Source organism: Notechis scutatus, chromosome Z (assembly GCF_049901735.1).
Source record: "Notechis scutatus isolate UNSWTSFEM ecotype Mainland chromosome Z, rNotScu1.2, whole genome shotgun sequence".
NCBI lineage: Eukaryota > Metazoa > Chordata > Lepidosauria > Squamata > Elapidae > Notechis > Notechis scutatus.
In genome coordinates this window covers 78661823-78686017 of record NC_142025.1, presented here as the reverse complement: position 1 = coordinate 78686017, position 24195 = coordinate 78661823, and the positions used below count along the sequence as shown (strand labels likewise).

General features: G+C 34.9%; 1 protein-coding gene across 1 annotated transcript in view; it reads right to left on the bottom strand.

Moving 5' to 3' along the window:
* The window catches only part of ERP44 (endoplasmic reticulum protein 44), a 66524-nt gene that overhangs the window by 4878 nt on the left and 37451 nt on the right, over positions 1–24195 (bottom strand). Inside the window, exons 5-10 of the mRNA XM_026678338.2 lie at positions 15490–15674; positions 14475–14590; positions 13604–13661; positions 6558–6674; positions 3049–3160; positions 2398–2539 (exon numbers count right to left, since the gene is read on the bottom strand). Coding sequence (XP_026534123.1) covers positions 2398–2539; positions 3049–3160; positions 6558–6674; positions 13604–13661; positions 14475–14590; positions 15490–15674 — 730 coding nt within the window. The remainder of the gene's footprint in view (positions 1–2397; positions 2540–3048; positions 3161–6557; positions 6675–13603; positions 13662–14474; positions 14591–15489; positions 15675–24195) is intronic.

The window sequence follows — 24195 nt, the reverse complement described above, 5'->3', positions numbered from 1 at the left end:
ATAATCTATTTTCCCATATACTAAGGACTATGTGAAGATAGAATTGGAACAAGCAGAATTCCAAGAATAAAAAAAAAAAACTGAACTAGTACATTAAGTATAAAGAAACAGAAATGAACTAAAACAAATTATCAAATCTGTCCAAAAACACCTTTAGTGTGTACAAGCCTTCCTGCTTCAGTTTTTTTTACCTAAACAATTTTAAATAATAAATGGCATACTCAAAGTTCAGCACCAATCTTCAGAATTATCTATAATTCTTAAAAAAATTATTCTGTAAAGCCTTGAAGCCTTCTTGCAAAATAAATATGGTGTCTGCTTCTATCTACTGCTTCTCAGAAATCTTCTCAGAAAAATAACTATGAAGATAGAATAGTATAGATGAGATGGCATATGGTTTGAGAGACTAAAAGTGGAGAATTTGCAGTAGTTGGAAGCAGTTTAAAGTGATTCTCCTCTGTAAACTCAAGTTTTGGACTAAGTACAATGATGGACTGATATGTTCATTTGCAGATGAATGCAGAATTGTTTTCCATAGTTAATGTACAGTACAGGTAAACCCAAGACTTGAGACCAGTCTTTTACACTTTAAAATTATCCCAGGTCTGAAACAGAGGCTTTATGGCCTGTAAAGTATTTCTGCTTTCCAAACATCTCATATTGTATCCCCTTGTGATCACATGACCACATTAAGGTGTTTGGTAACCGACTCGCCCTCACCTGGCTCCCCAAATACATCATCCCATCCCAACAGGTCTTGCGTACAAAAGAATTACATCTGGTGGATCCAGGAGACAGGCCATTTCTAACATGCTCCCCTCTCTAGTGAGAGAGGGTCCATGCTTAACATCTTTCCAGAAGTCCCTCAAAACATAGTTGGGTCAACATGTTTGATTATCTTCAGGAAGTGGCCAATTAGCAATAGTAAATAGACTTATATATCACTTATAGGGCTTTACAGCCACTCTCTAAGCACTTTTTAAAATCAGAATATTTCCCCCAACAATCTGGGTCTTAATTTTACTAACCTTGGAAAGATGGAAGGCTGAGTCAACCTTTAATTGGTCAGGATCAAACTTGTGGCAGTGGGAATGCAGTTAGCCTTCAGTACTGCATTCCAACCATTGTGCCTGAGGTGAGGTGGGTATATTATCTATAACAGGGATGTCAAACTCAATTTCATTGAGGGCCACATCAGAGTTGCATTTGACCTTGAGGGGATAGGGTGGGCATGGTCAGGGTGGACATAGCCACCTCAATGTTACTTGTGTTGGGGACACCTGTGGCGGCCAAAGTGCTCTGCCAGCGAAAATGGGCTTATGAGCTCCATTTTTGGCTTTGATGGCATCCTGCAACCCTCTGCCAGCAAAAATGGAGAACCGCTTGCAGTCCTGGAGAGCTTCGTTTTTGGCTGCAACAGCCTCCTGCAACCCTCTGCCAGGGAAAACGGAGCTCATTTTTGCTGGCAAAGGCACCACGGGCTGGTCCTTTGCTGTTTCCAGGGCAGCCCTGAGGCCCAGATCTAAGCACCCTCCAGACCATATCCAGCCCGCGGCCTTGAGTTAGACACCCCTGGTCTAGAACATTGAACCTTCTACTACAACTTCTGTTAATAGTAATACTGATTTTTGTTTTTAAAAAATAGTATTTATTTTATGGCTTGTTTTTATTGTATGCTGCACAGAATCATATTTTGTGAGATGGGTGGCTATATAATGAAATAAACAAACAAATTATCCTCAACCCACCTAAAACATATGACCTAGAAGAACTTTGTAATGGTTACAAGGATATAAAACGAGAGGAATGGAGCTCACAAGCACTGTTTTACAACTGGAGTGTCTGCACTTAGCAACAGTCTGCCCCTAGGAATTTGATTTGCCCTGCAGGGTTGGCTTTCTGTAAGCTGCTAAAAATTAAGTTTCTCATAAAGTATTTACAACATGACTTTATACCATCAATTACAGCACTAGTCATGTTAACATTTGTATATTATGTTTATTTTAGATATTTTATTACTTTGTATTGATGGAAGTTGCTGAGAATCTCCTTTATTGCAGCAAAGATAAATCCAATAAATCAATAAACAATTCCATAAAAGGTAAGTTTAATTATCACCACCCACATTTACTTACTTCCTCTCCTTAAAAGTAATAACAGATGGTGTAAGGATGAACTGAAGTATGTAAGCAGTATATGTAAATAAGTATGTAGTAATTCTTCCCCATTCCCCACCATCACCAAATCCTCCAAAACATTTTCCCCAAGGAAATCTTTCTATGAAAAAATGTTCTCTAGACTTAATTTTTATGATACAACTCAATACAAAAAAGGTTTTTACCCTCCTTCTTCCTTTCTAACTTTATATGACCAAGATGAAAGGAAACATGTACTCACGCCAAATCATTGAAGTCTGAAAAAACATACATATGTCTAAAACTATCAATAGCAATAACAGGGCAATCTGCTGGACTCTTCTGAATGTGGAGCAAAGGATGTCTGAACTTGTCACAATCAGCATGTAAAAAGTTTATTGTACCTTGAAATTCAGAAGCAAATTTTAGGATTTTTAGATAATGTAATAATATAAGAACATATAGGTAAATCACAATATATGTAAATATCTAGCTTGGGGTAAAAAGATTTTGAATGTACAAAAGGTATTGATAATATCATTTTGTATTAACATAAATAGGTTAAAGATGCTGTTTCAGGAAAAACCATTTAATTTTAGGAGAATAGATTGATTTAGAACTAGATCTTCAGAGAACTTTTAAAAAGTTAGCAGGTTGTAATAAATGACTTTCCAAAAATGTGCACAAGAATAAGCCTTAATTTTTTCAGTAGTAAGAGTACTAAGCTGTAATATTTTACTAATAAGAAAGCACAGTATCAATAGTTATTTTTGTGCATAAAAGAAAACTAACAATTTTGCCAACTAAGCCTAACACCTAATTCAATTAATAATAAGACATAATAAAATATACACATATCTATATATATTTATATATATATATATATATATACATAATTACAACAAACATCTACCTTTTTCACTTATTAACTGTCGTGCAACTTCCTGCTGGAACCTTTCTAAACTTTCTGTATCATCTTTCATATGAAAGAGTATAAGGAAAGGAAGGCCCTCTTCTGTCAATTCCTACGTAGAAAGAAAAATATTAATAAACTATCAGTTTTCTACTAGCTTTTAGTTAAAAGTTTTAGCTGTGCACTCACACACTTTAATAAGGATTTACATTACGAGGGATAAATCAGAAATGAATACAGTACTATCTCACCAATTTAATCAAAAGTTTTTATACTCAATAATTCAAAAGAAATAAATAATTAGCTCAAAATTCCAGAAAGGATTGAACAAAAATAATCCTATATATCTATTAAGAAAAAATTATATATCCTACTTGATATAGAAGTAATCCTCAACTTACAACCAGCCATTTTATTCATTTATTAAATTTGTTTTTATCCATCTCACTACAAAGTGACTCTGGGCGGCTTACAATATCAAAACAAAACCATAAATATATATTAAATGTAATATATAAAATCACAATAAATTTGCAATAAAAATACAGGTTATAACTCAAGTGTTATACTTTTTATACTCAAAGTTGGAGAGGAAGAGAGCAGAATGTATTGGGGTGAGTGTGAACTGGGAGCCGTTGTTAGTTGATCAACCTCCTCTAGTGTGGTACTCCCCCATTAGATCCCTAAGCCAACTGACAGAGCCAGGTCTTCAGGCTCATGCGGAAGGTCAGAAGAGTGGGAACCAGTCACCTCAGAGAACAAGTTATTCTAAAGGGGTGGGGCTGCGGCAGAGAAGGCTCATCTCCTGGACTAACAGGATCTGAAGTATGCCTTCTTTGCCAGTACCTATAGGGCTGGCCTATCAAGTAGGAATGAGATAGTTCTTCAAGTAACCTGGGCTCATGCCATGCAACTCTTTATAAGTAATAACCAACACCTTGAATTGCCATGGAAGCAAAATGGTAGCCAGTGAAACTTGCAGAACAACAGTGTAACATGGGCCACTCTAGGACTGCACAGACTGCTCATGCCACACACTCTGCAACAATTAAAGTTTTCTAATTCTCTTCAAAGATAGCCCCATATAGAGTACATTACAGTAGTCCAAGCTGGGATAACCAGGGCTTGAATGATTGAGCACAGGATTCCTGATCCAGGAAAGGCCACAACTGGTGCACAACCCAAAAAAGTTGTGCAAAAGCTCTCCTAGCTGTGACTGCCCTCTGCTCTTCAAGATGGAGTTGCAAATCCAGGAGAACCACCAAGTTGTGACTGGGTCTGTCCAATCCCATCCAGAATTGGTTTAAACTTCCAGATATTGAAGTTTCATGCACTGAAAACCATTTGGGCTTGTTTCAGTCCTCTATCCAGGCTCCAATAGCCTCCAGGCACTGCAAGATGGCAGCAACATTATTTGGGTACAATAGAGGTGGAGATATAAAGTTGAGTATCATCCATATACTGATGATATCTCAAACCATGATGACAGATGATCTCACCTAGAGGCTTCATGTAGATGTTAAGAAGGAATGGAAAGAATACCAAGCCCTGTGACATGCCACAGAAGAGTAGCCATGGGCTGGATCTCTCATTTCCTATCAATATTGATTTGGACTGGCCTTGGAGCAAGGCGATGAACCAGTGCAAGACTGTACCATCCAGTCCCAGAAGCCATAGCTGGCCTAAAAAGATACCATAGTTGATAATAGTGAAGGCTGCTGAGAGGTCAAGGAGAGCAAGGATGGTTGCATTACTTCAATCCTGCTCTCGCCAGAGATCAGCCACAAGTGCGACAAATGCTGTTTCTGTCCCATAACTGGGCTAGAATACTGAATACTGGCTGAAAGGGATTCAAATAATCCACTTCATCTAGAATCCTCTGAAAGTGCCAAACAACTTTCTTTTCTACCACTTTCTCCAAAAAGAGAAAGTGGGAAATTAGGCAGGAGGGATCAAGCAATGGCTGTTTGAGGACGGGGTGAACTAGGAACCATTCTTTGAAGTTATAATGGCTACAGAATGGGTGCTTTATGGCTTGTAGGTCACCCTGGCCATTATTAATGGTCACACACATACTACACAGTTGTGTGACTATATGTTGTGCAGGTCAACTTTATGACTGGCCACAATATTCCACAGTCACATGACTATGATTTGTGATTATTTTTTCCAATTTACAATATAATTGCCCATTTAAATGAATGGATTCGCTTAATGACCATCACAAAACAAAAGCATGAAATTACTTCTGGTCACATAGGTGCCTTCATTTACAGCTATAATGACTTACGACTTATGGCTGTATTCCCGGTCCCAATTACAGTTGTTACATCGAGAATTACCTGTATAGATTTCTCAAAATACACAAGCAATAGGAGTACCTACCCACTCGTAAATCCCTTCTCAAATGAAAAAAAAGTTTCAAATTGATCTCCCAAATTCTTATAGTTCTCACTTATTGAATGCCTAATTCGGTGAGAAGAAGTTATGACAGTCCTGAAAACAACAACTTTACAACCAATTCATGAATCCACAATCTTTTAGTGTCTTTAGCCATGTAATCACTATTACAGTGAGTATAAGTTTCTCTACTTTGTAGAGGGGGGGAAATTGCTTACTCAAATTGCTTGATTTCCCTCCCCCCCTCCTCTCATAGAAACAAAAGATTGGAGTAACAAAGAGAAATACAGAATATCAGATACAAAAAGAAATATATGTTTTTGATGTCTGAAATTCTCAAAAAATAATCATAACTGGCAGGTATCTTTTACATTGTAAAAGACAAATAAAGAGCATTTAGGTTTCTGCATTTTGTTCAGCATTTACACTACTGATCAAACATGTAACAAGCATCCACACTAGATTTCCAGACATAACAAACATCATCATAAGACACCATCATCATATTGCTCAATTCTTTTTATCTACCTATTTCTGAGAAGGAATTTTCTATTTTGAAGCTCACATTGTAATTTTTATTAGTTGACTATAAGGAAAGCTATTCTGGGAATGCATAAATACTCTATATATTTGTGGATAAACTTAGAATTTTAGGTTCCAAAATATACAAAAAAATGGGTTTTATTTACCCATGGATAGGCATATCTGTGAGTATATTCAGTAATATATTTTTATAGTACCAGTATTACCTCACAGATAAGCCAACATAAAATTTCTTGAAAAATATGCCACCAATGGTTAAGCCAATTGTGAAAATTTAAAATCTAATCTGGTAGACTACACTTTACTGATGCAAAATATGAAAATAAATGAAGTCATTCAGAATATAGTGAAAAAAATATACGAAATGTTTGAGAATTAGGGTGACACCTTTTTAATAGTACTTTGGTTAAAAATTCTACGGTTGGCTTATCCTCCAATAGGGTTAAAGCAAGTTGCTTTATAAAGTAATGAAAGGCATTTTACATTTAATTTTGAACTAAATTAAATTTCATTGGTAACCATTTATGTCTTAAAAATAAAAGGCCGAATAACCAGATAGTCTTTACCTCTCCATTTTCAAATGTAATTTCACGAACAAGAGGAACACATTTGTCCTGAGTCCATGCATAAGCCAAGTCAAAATTAGTCATAGAACCCAAGTAAACCATATCTGGAGCATTTTCCTGTTAAAACATGATTTTAAAATTAAGCATAAATTAACATAGAAGAAATAGTATAATTGATATTATAATCTCCAAAGTCAGATGGGAAGTATCTACATTTGACAAACAAAGAAAATATAACTAAGAGACCATATTATAAGGCACCATTATAAACTTTTGTGAACAGCAGCAGCACATTACAAAATGTTTCTCACACTATGGCCAGCAACAGTTAGTAGCACTATTTCAGTGGCTTGGAAATTCACAGCATCACTCATAGTTAACACCAACACACTCTAACAGATGGGAGAAGGATTCATCTTATCATACTATTTATAAACATGTGCATTAAAAATCTACCCTTTTCTAAATGATGCCAAATACAAATAATTTTAAACATTGATATTATCTTAACATAATGCAATTTTTTTTAACTTGATATAGAAGTAAAAACCTAAGTACAGGAGATGTTTGTTATTGGACCTCTGGCATGAATGTATACGATAAGTAAAAATTCTAGAGTGGTCTTCATTTTGTTTCTTTTGGGCTTTAATGTTATACTTTTATTTTGTTCACCATTCAGTATTTCTCAGATAGATAGTGATATAAATTGAATAAATAAATACTATCAAGATACTTTTGAACAATAATTGTTCAAGAAATTGAATATTTGAACTGATTTTCACTATATCGATCCAATATTAAATATAATAGGATTAGCTGAAAATATAATTAGGAAACAGAAGTAAATTGGCAAGGGGCTATATTGTTTTCATTTCTTTTCTTATGAAGCGAAAATGCAAATTTCTAAAAGCCCCAAAAGAAAGCTAAGAAAAAGGATAGGGGACTTTCTGAATTACATTCTTATATTAGCTAATTATCTAGTCTATCGAGTTATGCCTAAGCATAAATAATTATTTGATTTGCATTCAAGAGATGTGAATTACTACTTTCCAAGTTTGGGCACAAACTAAGAAAATAATAGAAAATACTTGTAGCTCAGGTTTTAAATTTTGGCAGTGGTTTGCTCTCCAACCTTGTTTCAATTTAGTTTCTGAACATTTTGACTAGGTAACACTATCAGCAGGATTTTCTTGTCCTATTCTCCTTAGTTTAAAAATGTCTTGTGTGCCAATGTGGTCAGTTAGTAGTTTGATTGGTTGTTCACTTGGAGTTATATTTAAATTCTGATCAGTTGCTTGGTTCTTTTGTTGACTGGTTGTTCAAATGGTCTGGTTTCTGAAATATTCATATGTTGGGTCTAGATCAATATACTTGTTAATTGCTCCTTTTGTAAGAATACTAGGTCTCAACAAATTCACGTGTGTGATGAGTGCTTGCATGGCCAATGATTTTGTTTCTTCCCAATCTAACTGTTGTTGTCTATTATCAATGTGGTTTGAATCAGAGATTTTTGGTTGTGCTGTTTAATTGTTAGTTGATGTTCATGAACTCTTGTTTTCAATTGCCTTGTTTGTTCCACGGATAATTGATTACAATTGTTGCAATTGATTTTGTATACTATGTTGCTGTTGTCTTCCTTTTGTATTTTGTCTTTGACTTTAGATAGCTCTTTTCTGAGTATAAATGTGGGTTTGTAAGCTATCATTATTCCTAGGGGTTGCAGTATTCTGGCAGCCATTTCAGGTGTTCCATTGATGTATGGCAGGACTTGTTTTTGTATTGTGGTTGGATGTGTATTTTGTCGGGATTTGGATAACAAGGATCGTATTATGAAATGGGGTAGCCATTGTGGAGGAAAATATTGAAAAGGTGTTTCTCTTCTGCTTTTCTTAATGACTCGGTGCTGCGGTGTGTTTTGGCTCTTTTGAAAAGGATCTTGACGTAGCTCTTCTTGTGTGCAATGGAATGGTTGCTTGTGAAATTTAGCATTTGATCTATGTGCGATTTTTGGTATATGCAGGTTGTTAGTTCACTGTTATCCTGTTTCCTTATGTCAATATCTAGGAAGGGGAGTTGCAATTCTTTTTCTTTCTCACATGTAAAACAGATCCCAGTAAATATACTGTTGAGTAGATGATGTATCTCTTCTAGTCTGATGCATTTGATGATGGCAAAAGTGTAATCCATATAATATACCCAAAATTTTAGCTGGATGGCTGGCAAGATTGTGCATTCAAGTTTCTGCATTACTGCTTCTGCTATTAGGACGGATATAGGTAAGGCGTGCCTTGTATTTGTAGATAGATTTTGCCATTGAATTTGAAGTATGTTATGAGGCATAACTCCAGAAGTTTCATGGTAGCATTTGTGGACATGGAGTGTTCTTTAGAGGTCTTTTCATTATGGCTTTGATTTTCCATGAGTAGATCATAGATGGTTTCTTTGGCCAGGTCAATGTTGATAGATGTGAATAATACAGTCATGTCAAATGAGACCATCATTTCTTCTTCATTTATTTTGATGTTTTTAATTAATTGAAGGAATTGCTCAGGTGAGTTTATAGAAAAAGCCGAATTGTTGATGAGATAGTGAAGTCTTTTTCTTAAAGCTTTCGCTAGTTTATAGATTGGTGCTCCAGGTAATGCCACGATGAGGCAGAGAGGAATTTCATTTTTGTGTATTTTGGTAAGTCCAAAGAATCTGGGTGTAATGGAGTCTTGTGGTAGTAAAAGTTTTATTTCTGTTGAAGTTAATTGTTTTTCTTTTTCCATTTTTTTATCAAGGTATTTCTTATTCTATTCTCTAATTGTTTTGTTGGGTCTTTGTTGATTACCTGGTAGGTATTAATGTTGTTAACTAAATTTTTGGATTTCTTGATGTAATCAATTTTGTCTATTACCACAATTAGTCTGCTTTTGTCTGCTGGTAGGATGATGATATCTCTATCTTTTCTCAGTTTCTTTAATGTCTTCCCCTCCTCTTAAGTGTTAAATGTTCTGTCTTGTCTGTTTCGTTAGATATTAAAAATGATTCTCTGTCTGATGTCCTCTTGTGTTCCCTGGTCAAGTTTGTTAGTTTTCATTATGTATTCTAAGTTGGCAAGGAAATTGACCAAGTCTTCATTTTTGTAGTTGTGATTAAATTAAGTTTCATCCTTTTATAATGTTATCCTAGTGCAATTGGACTAAAAATGTTTTATTACTAATCTGCTATTAAATTAAATATTAAATTTATTAAAACTAGGCACAGATGCATAACTAAACTTATTTTAAGCTATTTTAGGTTGTACGCTACACCTGTTTTCAAAATAGCAGTTATGGTCACATAGATCAGCAACCGAGGTCCTATCCTTCTGTCAGTTTTTGCAGACATCGTTTATCAGGCAGACAAAAATGGTTAATAGGCACTGTATATACCTCAGCTTTTATTTATTATATTATTATTTATTAGTTTATTTACTTTTACAAAGCCTCTAACAAAATGTATCTAAGGAAAGTCAATAGTCATATGTACTCGTGAACTAGAAACTATTTTTTTAAAAGAAGTAAAAAAGAATGATTTTTCCTTAGGATTTTGCAACGGAAGTACTTTATAATTAATTTTAAAGCATCCTGAAATTGAAAATGAAAATTTTAATTTTTCTGTAAATCAAACTTTTCAGTAAAGTTTCAGTAAAGTCAGGTGAGGATTGCAAGAAGCAATGTCTTTAAACCATGGTCAATAAAAAGTATTAATTTATTCAACAAATTGTGGAATTTGCTATCATCCTAAGTGGAAATTTTTAGAATTTTTTTTTAATTTACTTATAAAAAAATACTGGCTGCCCATCCTACCCCAAGGTAACTCTGGTTAACTTACAATAATTTAATACAAACTATAAAAATAAAAAATACAATAGCTAAAAGATGGGGAGGAAGAGAGTAGGATGAGCAGGGAGGAAGCTGAGATCTGATATTACTCTATCAGCCACCTCCAACATGAAGCCTCTCTTTTAGAATCCCAAACCAATTGGCAGAGTCAAGTTTTTAGGCTCTTATGGAAGGTCAAGAAGTTTGGAGCAGACCTCAGTTATCATTTTAAAAAGAGACTGAGACAAATCCATAAAAGATAGTGTTATTCATGGTGGCTAATACTAATACCTATGCATTTTTCTCTGGAATCAAGTACATAATTTAAACACCAACTGCAAGGAGCAATACAGGGGGGAAAAAATCCCAGTACCTTCCTCTTTTTAGAATCAAGATCACATGAAGAGTATAATGCCCTGGTAAGAGCACACTTGCAATATTGTACCCAGTTTTGATCACCACAATATAAAAAAGAGGTTGAGGACTCTAGAATGAGTGAAGAGAAGAGTAACAAAGTTGATCAGGGAACTAAAACATATGAAAATGGTTCATATGAAGAATGATTACAGGAATTAGGTATGTCTAGTTTAATGAAAAGAAGGACTAGGGTGACATTATAGCAGTGTTCAATATTTAAGGACTACCAAAAAGAAGAGGGAATCAACCTATTTTTCAAAGCACATGAAGGCAGAACAAGAAGCAATGGATAGAAACTAATCAAGGAAAGAACCAGCTTAGAATTAAAGAGAAATTTCCTGACAGTTAGAACAATTAATTAGTGGAATGACTTGCCTTCAGAAGTTGTGGATTCTCCATCACTAGAGGTTTTTAAGAAGAGTTTGGACAACCATTTGTCTGAAACAGTATAGGGACTCCTGCTTGAGCAGGAAGTTGGACTAGAAGACCTCCAAGGTCCCTTTCAATTCTGTTATTCTGTTATTTTTATGTTTCCCTAATCTATCAGGCTAAACATTGAATGACACAAAAGGTTAAACTAGATGGCTCTTTGACATGTTTTTGTTTAATATTACAGTAAGGAAGATGAAATCACTGTCATATATGATCAATTGCCCTTGCCAGGGAATGGAGATTATCAGAAACCGTTGATAGGAAAAGAATAATTTTACAATTTTAAATTTAATTTAATATTCAGACTTTGTTCTGCAAATGGCCTGGTTGTTTTCCAGAAGTTAATTTTCAATAATGAAGCATTCTATGCTATTCCAGATATATATCTTCCCCCATACAGATATTTTTCACACAGAGCACAAGCTGCTTCTAGTTTAAAGATTAAATTAAAAAAAAGCTGATCAGTATCAGAAAATCAGTTTGCTATCATCAGGAAAAAATGTTTTAGAGTTCTTCAGAATTTTTCATTTCGTCACAGTTGGGGTGTACACACTTAATGGTTGTAATCACATTGCAATTTCCTTGAGAGGGGATTGTATTGAAACTTGTCTTATTTATCTACCAGCTGTTTCATTTTATCGACTCGTCAAAGTTTGCAAATATCTAACAATTAGAGCAAAGAGGGTTTGTTACATTTGCAAAGGTATTTATTTTGTTTGAATAACTTGACTCTGTTTTTTAAAAGTTTCATATGTTTTTGAATTTCTTATTTTCTGGGACAAACCTGCTTGTGGGTCAACCATATTCTGCATGTCTGAGTTGTAAATTAGAGTTTATGTAGAAGACAGAGTAAGAGGAAATAACTTTTTTGCAATTTTACATTATATAATTTCTTGGATGAAAATGGTTTGATTTTGTTTGTAATCAAAGAGCTGGTGATAGTTTATTGAAGGTTCCAGGGTTCAACCACAGTGCTAGCCAACAAAATAAGTGAATATTGAATCACAGGAAAATTGGGCACTACACAAAAAGTTATTTGATGGATAAAGGTAACTTGTAAGCTACAGAGATGTTAGCATGTTCTTCAGAACATGACTATGACTTGAATAAAAGTATCAAAAATCTGTTAAAAGATATCGACTTGGATTTTCAATCCTTTACACTGTGATGTCACAGCCTACCATATAGTGAATGCTTCAAGGATGTGTAATGTACCTCTTGGGAGTTTTCTTTTTGGAATGAGGTCTATCCTCTTGTCTAATTATAGAGTCTGATGCTCTGAATCGAAGAAACTCTATTATCAGTTTGAAGTTCTAGGCTCCAATCGTTAGGATCAAAAATGTCAAAACACAATTTACAGTTCAGAAACCAACAAACCAGACTTATAAACTGATTTAGAATGAAACTGTAACAAGCCATGTCCTGCTTTAAATAAATTGTCTGATATAGTGACAATGGCTCACAAGGAAAAACAAAGTTGTTCAGTTTAGTAATCTGGAAATGCTGCAAGTATCCACTAAAAACAGATTGTTTGTCTGTAAGCAGATAAGACCAGAGAATTCTATTATATGGACAAGTGTATTGCCTTAATTAGTATATTTCCAAAAAGAGTCTTCAGAGACATACAGTACCCCAAGATTTAAAAAATTCACTGAAAAATACCTGTTAATAAAGTAATAAAAATAAGATATGATTATAAATGAAGTAAAAACTAAATAGATATAAAAAAATCAAGAGACTACTTCAGTAAAAACTATTGCTCCACACTGTAATAAAGACTTTTCTTGTGATTCTTTGGATAGATGCACAAAACCATGAAGTCAAGAAGAAATATAAATGAAATATAAATAACAAATAATGATTTGGGAGCCTGGTATTTCTATAAGAATGAAATACAACAGTTTGCTTAGTGACCATTCAAAGTTACAATGGCACTGAAAAAAGTGACTTATGACCATTTTGCACACTTATGACCACTGTAGCATCCCCATGGTCATGTGATTTACATTTGAATGCTTGACAACTGACTCACATTTATGACAGTTGCAGTGTCCTGGAGTCATGTGACCACCTTTTGCAACCTTCGGTCAAGCAAAGTCAATGGGAAAACCAGATTTACTTAACAACTGTGTTACTAATTTAACAACTGCAGTGATTCAGTTAACTAATATGGTGAGAAAAGTCATAAAATTGGGTGAAACACACTTAACACATTTCTCATTTAGCAACATAAATTTTGGGCTCAATTGTGGCAATAAGTTAAGGACTACCGGTATGCATAATTTTATGGGTTTGGACTAATTTTAAACATTTCATCAAATTTAATGGGGGGGAGGGAATCAAACTTACCCCTGTTGGCTTATATATTATGTTATCCCCACTAAATCGTTCTGGTTTGGAAACAGACCTAAGGATTAAAATAATTTTGTTCTTACTATTCTAGGATATGAAATAACAAAACAAATACTGAAATAGTAACACATCTTTAATCATTGGCTCAATTCAGATATCATGCTAAATGATCATTAATTTTAACCATTATTTATTAATGAAGGCAAAAACAAAGTCGTTGGTGTCAAATGTTTTTCTGCCCTGCACAAGGATATATTTATTCAAACAACACATCCTAATTTAATTATTATTCTAAGTGCTAACTGCAATGAACAAACCAGCAAATAGTTTAAAATTCTGGTTTCCTATTTGAAAACATAGTAATGGCATGTAGACTTATACATTGCTTCACAGTGCTTTATAGCCTTCTCTAAATGGTTTACAGAGTCAGCATATTGCCCCCACAATTTACCATCCTTGGAACAATGGAAGGCTAAGTCAACCTTGTGCCGGTCAGAATCAAACTCCTGAAGTGAGCAGTGAGCTAGTCTTCAGTACTGCATTCTAACCACTGCGCCACCACAAACATAGGAGCTTTTCAATTTCTGTAATCCTCTGCCCCGTAGGCTGATTTCCCAAGATTGAATGTGTATAAGAAAGATACAGTAACAGTAATAGGCTTGCTGTTTTATGGAAAGAGCAGTTTCAAGACCAAATTTGAAAAATATATTTTTTTAAAATAGCTTTCATACCATTGTTAAAGAAAGGATGCTAATAGAAAACTTTTGGGAATTATATGTTAATTCATAAGGATAAAAGTTATATTTTCAATAACTAATATAATTTTATTTAACCTATTGCAATTATTTCTTACATTTAAAAATCTTACCCAAATGCAGCTAGGAAGACACAATCATCATGCAAAACATTCGCTACTCTTTCAAAGTTCCTGTAATTATCAGAGTCTTTTTGTTCAAAATAGCCAATAATGTTTCTTTTATTGCGCTGTAACACATAAAACATAACATAATAACATTCTAGCTCACTCTTTAAAGAAATTAATATTTTCATGAATTCTATAGTTCTTTAAACAGAACAGATGATGTCTATTAGAATCAAATGTAATATTGGCATAAAAATATAGTCCAGGATCTCAACAAAAATCCTGCAACAAAGAAAAAAAGTGCAGAAAATCTTGAAGGTATTAATCTTATTAATAATATTCTATCCATTTTGATTAAGAACCTATATTTTCATAGAAATGTTTTACATGTGTCTGTGTAGAAGATATCACCTATTTCCATTTATGAAGTAAAAGTGTTACTACAGAATTTATACAATAGTAGATAAATCTCTATCTAAATATATTATTGGGCTTGAAACACACATAAAATTCAAGATTGTCTGCACATCTATTCTTATTTACAGGAGCCCATAAAAGATTATAATGACTGTTTGTAAAGAATATTTAATACTCCTTTTATTTTTTCCCATAGGAGAAGAGGTAGATAGAGAGGGAGTAATTGACTCAAGGTTATCTTTGAACACTAATAGTAGACATAAATCTGGCTCACCTCTGTCTTAATCCAGTCCCTTGTCAACTTTGGATAGTGGCTGTCCACATCCATGACTATAATCACTTGGAAAATTTAGCACTATAAATTATATGACTAATAAATTTGCTTTCATGGCAATGTAGATCACATAACCAAAATTACCCTACAGTATTTGCAATGCTACCAAGGAAGATATTAAAATTAACATTGATTTTAAAAATATTATAATAGTGGTTACAAGACTTCTAAACAGTCTTTACTAAATGAGTGTAACTTGCTAATCAGCTAACTTGGATTTTCCAATTTATATATGGCAATCAACATATATTTATATGCATACAAACTCACATCAAGAAAGTTAATTTCTTCCAAGCTTAGTACTTCTCTAATTGGATTGCTTTTCTGCTGGCGGATATAATCTGCTATTGCTGTTACTGATCTCTGACCTCGATACTCTCTCTTCATCATCATTCCATTCCGGAACAACTTCAAGGTTGGGTATTTACTTATCCTATACCTTTGAGCTATGTCAGCTGAAAAACAATTACAAAGTATTTGAAAACATGTACATTCAAGTGTTATAGTTTACATTTCTTTACGTTTATGTACAATTTAGAAGGAATCAAAATTGTATTTCATATCTTTTAAAAAAGATAACTGCAAGAAATAATTAAATTTTGTGCCTTTAACTTCACTTATTTACAAACAATGAGTCTAATAAAACCTCAATTATTTTTGTACAGTGCATACTTTTTCTTCATGGTCACTGCAAAACTCATCCATTCCTATTTTTAATTGTTTGCTTGAACTATAAACAAAATAATGTTTAATAAAATTCCCTCAAAACATACCTCCAGGCATTAATCCCAATACTAAAATAATAGTGCACTTTTTGCCAATTATAGAAAAAGACTTGTGAGGGGTTCTTGGTGTTCTCTGACCTTAGTTGTTTTCCTATAGACATTTCATTACCCAAACAAATCATCAATGCTAGCCTTTTCTAAAGTAGCACACACAAAAGATGCAACTTGGATTTCCTCCTGATGCATCAAGAGTATTTTGAGGCAACCCCACGAAACTTAGCTCCAGTCTTCCTCTTATAAGACAGCTGATAAGGTATTAAGAAACAGAGTTGAAGGTTTTACTTATTTTACAAAGGATGATAACAAAATTAGTTGGATAAACAAATTTATCCAAAAAATTTAGAGCAGTGTTTCCCAAACGTTTTTTCTCCTGTGACCACCTTATTTTTTTCCCTGTGCCCCCTTCAAGGTGCTATTACCAAATACAGACAAGGGGCAGTAAGTGCTGGTTTTTTCTAACGTCAACAAGATAGCGTTTGTAGAATAATATAGTAGTAGTCCTCAACATACAATTGGTTGGTTAACCACAATTGAAGTTACAATGACTTCAGAGAGGCATCTTTATGGCCCATAAGGAACTTCCAGCTTTAGACTCCGGTCCAGCCCCCCTAATCATCATCTTTCTTCTTCTCTGCACTCTTTCCAGAGCTTCAATATCTTTTTATTTTGTGGCGACTGAAACTGGATGTAATAGATGCATCAGCAGATGTAAAATTTAGCTGAACAATTCTCTTTTCTGCAGCCCCCACCACCTGATACATTACAATGAACTCAAGGATTGGAAAGTCTTTCATCTTCTACCAAACCTAAACCAGCTCTAGAAAAATGGTTTTCAGATTAATTGAAAATCTGGATAAGGAAGGTCCTGAAAGCATTTAAACAATATTACAAAAATGATTTGAAATGTTTTATAAACTAAGAGAAGGCTAAACTACCCCATCTAGGTATTCAGGAATGACTTAAAGCACATATTAAAGGATCTAGGATCTACAGAAGTCTATAGTAGAGTTTTGGGATAATCGTAATCATTGGCTTGAAAAATCAAGAGGATCTCAAGAATCAATGCTTTGAAGGATCTGTGGAAAATATATTACAATGGTTTCAAAGATCTCTATTTTTCCTTTTTTATTAGTTTATAGTATAAAACACAAAAATGTAAAAAAAAACAGTAAGAAAAATAGGGGAGGGAAAAAGGAAGGGAAAAGTGCAAAAAAGAAGGCGAAAAGAAAAAAAAACGTTGACTTCCGAATCCTTTCGATGTAGTAAAATAAGATAGTAACATCAAACCTCAACCTTGGTAATTTATTGATAAATCAAACCTTGATAATTTATTTCGTGTTAAGCACTGAAGATCCACCATCTTATAAAATATTTCTTTTAAATGATAATTTAGTGTAAATTTTAAACCTTTCACCCACATATTCTTAAGCTTTACATTATATCCAAAGTTCCTTGTCCACCGAAGCATACAATGTTTCACATATTCACTTTCCAAATTCAAATTCAATAGTGGTTTATAAACCTTAGCAAGGATCTCTAAAAACCCTCTCATTATCTGAAGAAGCCAGACCAGTTTTGGAAAAATGGCTTCAAAAATCCTTGAAAAACCTGGAGAAAGTCCACATGGAGCCAAGATCTCTCTACTCTACTTCCCTTGGAGGGAAATTCCTCCAAAGGCCTACAGAAACAGAGGTCTTATCTCAAGGATTTGATCTTTGTATTTGCAGCCCTTCAAAGGAATTCCCCTCTGCAAATGGAGAAGAGGGGAATTCCTCTGAAGGGTTGCAGAAACCAAGGTCAGATCCTGAAGATCTGAGATCTGTTCCAGCTGTTCACCAAAACATTTCTCCACACAGAGAGGAGATAATCTTCTTTGGCAGGTTGGCTAAAGGTAACCCAGATACTGAAGATCCTAGATCCGTATCTGCAGCCTGCCTATTATCTCTGTCTGATTCAGCTTGGCACTTCACAGGCATCCTGCCATCAAAGGCTGAAAGAGGGAAGCGCTCAGGATGAAAGGGCAATAAAGCTGTGTGTGTATATGTGACGGGAAATTGGGAAAGAGGAATGATGGATGACAAAGACCAGAGCAACCAGATTCTTTTGTACCAGGTACCCTGAGAAATATGCAGATTAGGTACCCTGAGAAATATTTGGATTACTCCCAAAAATCTTACTGTGAAGCTAGTCTTGTGCTCAAGAAGGTTTGAGTGGACAAACTATATGCCAAACTGTCCAAGTGCAAATTCCACCAGAGTAAAATTGACTATCTCGGCTACTGCATTTCCCACGAGAGAAAGAGATAGACCCCATAAAGGTGAGGGCAATGCTAGAGTGGGCTCCTTCCCACACCTGGAAGCAACTGCAAAGCATTCTGGGATTTGAGAACTTTTACCGCCAATCCCTTTGTTTGCCCTTCCCACCATTAGCCCTTCCCACCATTAATCTACTAAAGACAAAAGGGGAGGGGAAACCCAAACCCAGTCAGTCACTTAAATGGACTGTGGAGTGCCAGACTGCATTTGAACAGCTTAAGCATCTGTTTGCAGAGGAGCGAATGCTGAAACACCCAGACCTCAATTCCCCCTTTGTCATTCAGGCAGATGCCAATGATGTCATTGTTGGCTCAGTGCTTCAACAGGAAAATGAGAAAGGGGTCCTACAGCCATGCGCCTACACTTTTAAAAACCCAAATGAGATGGAGCAGAGATGGGCAGTCTGGGAAAAGGAAGCCTATATAGGGTCTATATAAGGTCTATCTATCTATCTACCAAATTCTTACAATCTAGACAACTATCCAAAAATTGGGGCCGAAATACATTGGACCTTTCCTCATTAAAAGGATTATTAACCAGTAACTGTAGAACTTGACCTGCCAAAAATGCTCAGACATGTACATCTGGTATTTCATTGTAGCCTATTGAATCCAGAAATCACATCTTCCTTCCTTGCACCCGAATCGCAACCACCCCTCGTCCCCATTATGATCAAGGGAGAACATCACTTTGAAGTCAAAGACATTTTGGACTCTTGTATACATCAGGGAAAAACCCAATACTTGATTTTTCTGGAAAGACCTTTCCCCTTCAGAAACTGAATGGGTCACCTCCTAACAAATTAAAGCCCCAAAACTGTTTAAAAAATTCCATGACAGATACCCAGAGAAAACCCATTGAACTGTTTGCTAACCTCTGTCAAGGGGGGCAGAATATCAGCTGTGTGACTCGGCTTGGTGCCTCACAGACATCCTACCATCAAAAGCTGGAAGGGAGGGGGAGGATAAAAGGGCAATAAAGCTGTGTGTGTATGTGATGGGAAATCGGGAGCGAGGGAATGACAGGTGATAAAGATCAGAGCCAGCATCCCATGGCCAGGCACTTTGAGAAATATGCAGATTACCCCCAAGCATCTCTGCTTTCTCAAAACAACTTGGTGACTTCCAGCTGGTTGGAAACAGACTGATCACTGGGGAGGGATGAGCTGTGTGTGAATGTTTTTGTATCTTGAGAGCTCCGGTGAATCTAGAGCTGGTTTGACTTTACTGTAACCAACACCTTTAGTAAAAGAACCCTTTAGTTTTAACAACTGGTGTCGAGAGCCTTTCTTTCCTAAGGGACCAGATTGGGGAAGACGCTGCTAGAGCAATCCCCCTTCTACACAGAATGGGGAGTTGAATTTTTCACTCTATTTGCTTAATGATGTGAGAGATTGCTTAACAACAATTGGGAATGCCAGAATTGTGGTTGTTGAGTGATGCAGTCACATAGGCAACTCTCTTAATAATTGCTTCAATCAATGACTAAGATTACAGTCCTAATTGTGGTTGTTAAATCAATGGTTATCTATTGTCATTTTTCTGTGGTATCCTTAGCATGTAGCTTTCTATTATATGTTTTTATCTGTGGCTCCTTGAAATATCTTACAACCCCCTGGTTAAAAATAACTGTTTTAGAGCACTGAGTCATAGTGCTGAGATGCTGAATACAACTAAAAATAGCAGTTTCCTGCAACTGTTATAGGTAATCTATTTATGGGTTACAAGTTTTAAGAAAATCTGTTTGCAGGTCCTGTTGAATGTGACTGTTGGGCCAAATTAAGACAATTATAATTGAATGATCTTACAGCAAATTATATTCTAGGACCCTGGTGGCATATAAAAGGACGTAACATTTTATATCTCAGTTAACACACTCTCAATATCATTATTGTCATTCCTTAAATATTTATCCATAAATATATCAAACAATCAAGGAGACATCATAATAAATTTATCATACATTTATATAGCCATGGATGTGATGAAAAGCAAAAAAAGAAAGGAAGAAAAAAAGCAGTACACCCCTAGCTGACATAAAACTGTACACAAATTCTCCATGTTTTGTTTTTGTGATCCCTTGTATCCTTTAAGTCAGAATTCTGCCAAAACCTCCTCAACTAACAGCATCCTTTCTTCCAACTGTCAGGTACAAATGCAATGTCCATGTATGTATTAAACAAATTACATAACCACACATGTAGCACTGAGCAGCATTCTGAGTTTCTGTTCAAGTGTTTCTCTCGTAAGGATGCACTGAGGATTTTTATTTAAAAATTTAATAATCTGTAAGTCACCTAGAGTCATCTTGTAGGGGAGATGGTCAGGATAGAAATTTAATAAATAAAATTAATAAATAATCTTGACAGCTTTAGTTCAATTTGGCCCATTTTCAAACCCAATCTGGCCCATTTTAACAGGGTTTTTTTGCATCATACCTAATTTAATTGTGTCCAGTTTTATTTTCAGGCAGTTATCCTGCTGATAGGCTTGCATGATCCAAGAGAAGACATCATTTCAAAAGATAGGATGCCTGCCATTAGAATCAGTGGCTCATATGCTTTTTAAATTGCAATTGGGCTTAGAAATGTAAAAAGAAGTTACTTTCTCCTCTGTTAAATATTTCTATTGGTAGACCAATCGTTTTAGCAAGTTACTATGTATGTAACAACTCTACAAATGTTATTACTTGTATTTTATTTACAATTCAAATTAAATGTCAGATAAAACATAATTGTTCAATTTTTCTGGAAAAAAATCTCTTTTTTCTTTTTTATATATGTCTTTTTATTTTAAATAACACACACACACGCACATCTGAAATATCCAGGAGAAAATCTAAGGAGTTTACTTTAGAACCCCAGCTTGTACATGTTCCCCTTATAAAATAACATTAATTGGTAACTCAGTTACAAAAATATTCAGAAATTCTCAGGCACAATGAAAATAATAATGCCAGCAACTAAATAAAAGTATTAACCACAGGATGCAAATTGGGCCATTTAGAATTAACAATTGACTCATTTTTTTATATAGTAGTTAAAGTAAAATAATTTTAGATACCATATTTTAGAAACTTTTAAAAAAATCTTTGATATACTATACAGGGGATGTTTTATTTCATCCTTTATCCTCCTTATTGCACATTCCAAAATAATAGATATATTAAAGCAATCAGTAAGGTTGACTTCATCAATTACATTGACTCAGAGTGAATTATTTCAAAATTGTGTTTTGGTCTCCATTTCAAATATGTATTTAATAAATTATCCTTCAATATAAATATAATAATTGTAAGCTTTCTACAAAAACTTGCTAATTGAAAAAAGAATGATGAGTTGTCACGTTACTAGATACCATTCTTGGTGACTACCAAGCCTCTGGCTCATACAATTTCAATTTTTCTTTTAAAAGTTATTAGGGTATTCTGCTTAACAAAGTACAAAACTTTGCTGGTCTATTTATCCAGAACATAATAAATTTTAAGGAAAATTGGAGGAATATGTTTTACAGAAGGAATACAACTTTGTCAAAGATTGCAAAGTATGACAATGCATAAAACAATAAATGTTGATAATGACACAACAAAGAAGGAACATTTTATCGTATAGTATACAAAATAGTCAAAAGTACTGGAAGAAAAATAACTGAAACACCCCCCAAAAATCATAAAATATAATCTGAATTAAAAGCACAAATATTTTATTAGGTATGATTTCAATGTACGTTGATGAAAACAATTACAATTTATTAAAATATATGCTGATAGTAGCAAGAATTAATCTGGCACAACAGAAGGCAATCCTTGCTGTCAATTCAAAACGGAGATGCTAAAACTGGAAAAATATCTGGCAATGGGAAACCTCTGTGTGTGTGTGTGTGTGTGTGTGTGTGTGTGTGTGTGTGTTAGAAATCCCATTAATTGCAAACAAGAATTATTCCTTTTTATACAATCTATTATTCAGCAAGGCACCTAAGTCATTTAGAAAAAGAGAAACTTCTTAAAATAATTGAAGTTATCCAAATAGAAATAAGCAGCCATCACAGATAGTCAAAACATAATACAAAAGTATGCTATTAGCAATTTGCAGTTATGTCGGTGGGAATGAAAGTAAAGGAAGGGGGAAAAGAGAGGACTTACTAGAACACTTTTTCTGTAATGCTATTTTTATTTTCTTTTTCTCATTTTTAATTTAAAAAATAATATTTTTCACTTCAAACTTACTTTAATGTAAAGTTTAATTTTATGTATGTATTTGTATATGTATTACTGTCAGTCCTGTACTGACTTAGACATTTAGGAAAGAAAAACCCTCAACTCCATTCTGTTGAAGTGAAAGGTCCTTTTACTAAAGCAAAAATGCAGCAAAAGTAAAACTAGATCTAAGTATTCCCATGCAAAATTTGCACTTTTCTCTTTCTCTCCCCATTTAACAAGTTCATCAGTGTCCAAAAGTATTCCTTTTTGATAAGAACTGCTTTGAGGTTTGGCGCCTCTCGATATAGCTTCACATTGTTCCCAGGCCGTGTGTTCTTGGTGGCTGGCTTATTCTGGTTGTTGCCTCTGATTCTTGTCAGCTTGTCTCTCTCGTTCCTTTTGTCTTCTCCATTCCCATGCCTGATTCTTACTTCCCAAAATCCCTCCCCACTCCCTTGCAATTTATGGCAGGATGCCAGTGAGGCAAAGAAGCTGTAGATGGCAGGCCTGACATTCTGCCCCCGCCATAAAAAGACTTCAGAAAAGAAAAATAATTAAGAGTGAAAGTGAACCTAGTTATAATTCAATGCGGTTTATCTGGATACTTGTCATGAACTTTTCAGAGAAGTTTAGGGGCTTGATATGCTGGTTTCTATCCATTTTGTTTCTGAAGGAGCAAAGTCCCTCCATGCTACTAGATATTGAATTTTTCCTCTGTGCTTACGAAAGTCTTTTTTTTTAACTTCAAAGTAATGTTCTCCTTCAATTAGGATGGAAGTTGGTTGTGGTTCCATTGCAGGGTATAGGGGAGAGGTGATTGCCAGTTTCGATAGCCTACAGTGGAAGACTGGGTGAACAGCTTAAGCGTTTTTGATGGGTCCAATTGAATTGCTATTGAATTGATGATTTTGTTACTTGGGAAAGAGCCAATATATTTGGGCCTAGTTTTTCCTATAGTTGCCTGAACTGCAAATACTTGGAGAGGTAATCACCCACATTGAAGGGTTTCAGCTTGGTTCTTTTCTTGTCGGCATGCTTTTTATAATGTTTTGTAGACAACCGGCCAGGCTAAAATGTCCTGACTCATAGTGATCTTGAAAGAGGAGAACCTGGTGCTACTATGAACTGTGTTATTGTAGGCTACCTTGGCAAATGGGAGGAAGTCAGCTCAGTTGTAAGTTGTCTTGGTCATAATTAATGTAGTATTTCAGGTATATCAGACTGCATTAATGCGTTTACACAGCTCATTCATTTGTGGATGATAGGAGGAGTTAAGTCAAGGGTCTTCAAACTTGGCAAGTTTAAGTCTTGTGGACTTCAACTCCCAGAATTCTTGAGCTAACATGACTGGAGGAGGAATTCTGGGAGTTGAAGTCCACAAGTCTTAAAGCTGTCAAGTTTGAAGACCCCTGAGTTAAGTCCTTGAGTGGTGTTCAGCGATTTTAAAAACTTTTGCCAAAATTGTGAAGTGAATTGGACTCTGTGGTTGGAAATGATTCATTAACTGGCTCTGTGGAGTCAGTACACATGTATAGTTTGGCCAATGTGTGCACCAAACGAAATTTGAATCATGGCACAAAGGGTATCTGTTTGGACAAGAGGTTGGTGACCACCCAAATTATCTTATTTCCTGAACTGTCTGGTAATTCCATAGAGATTTTGTTCCAGGGTGCCTGGGG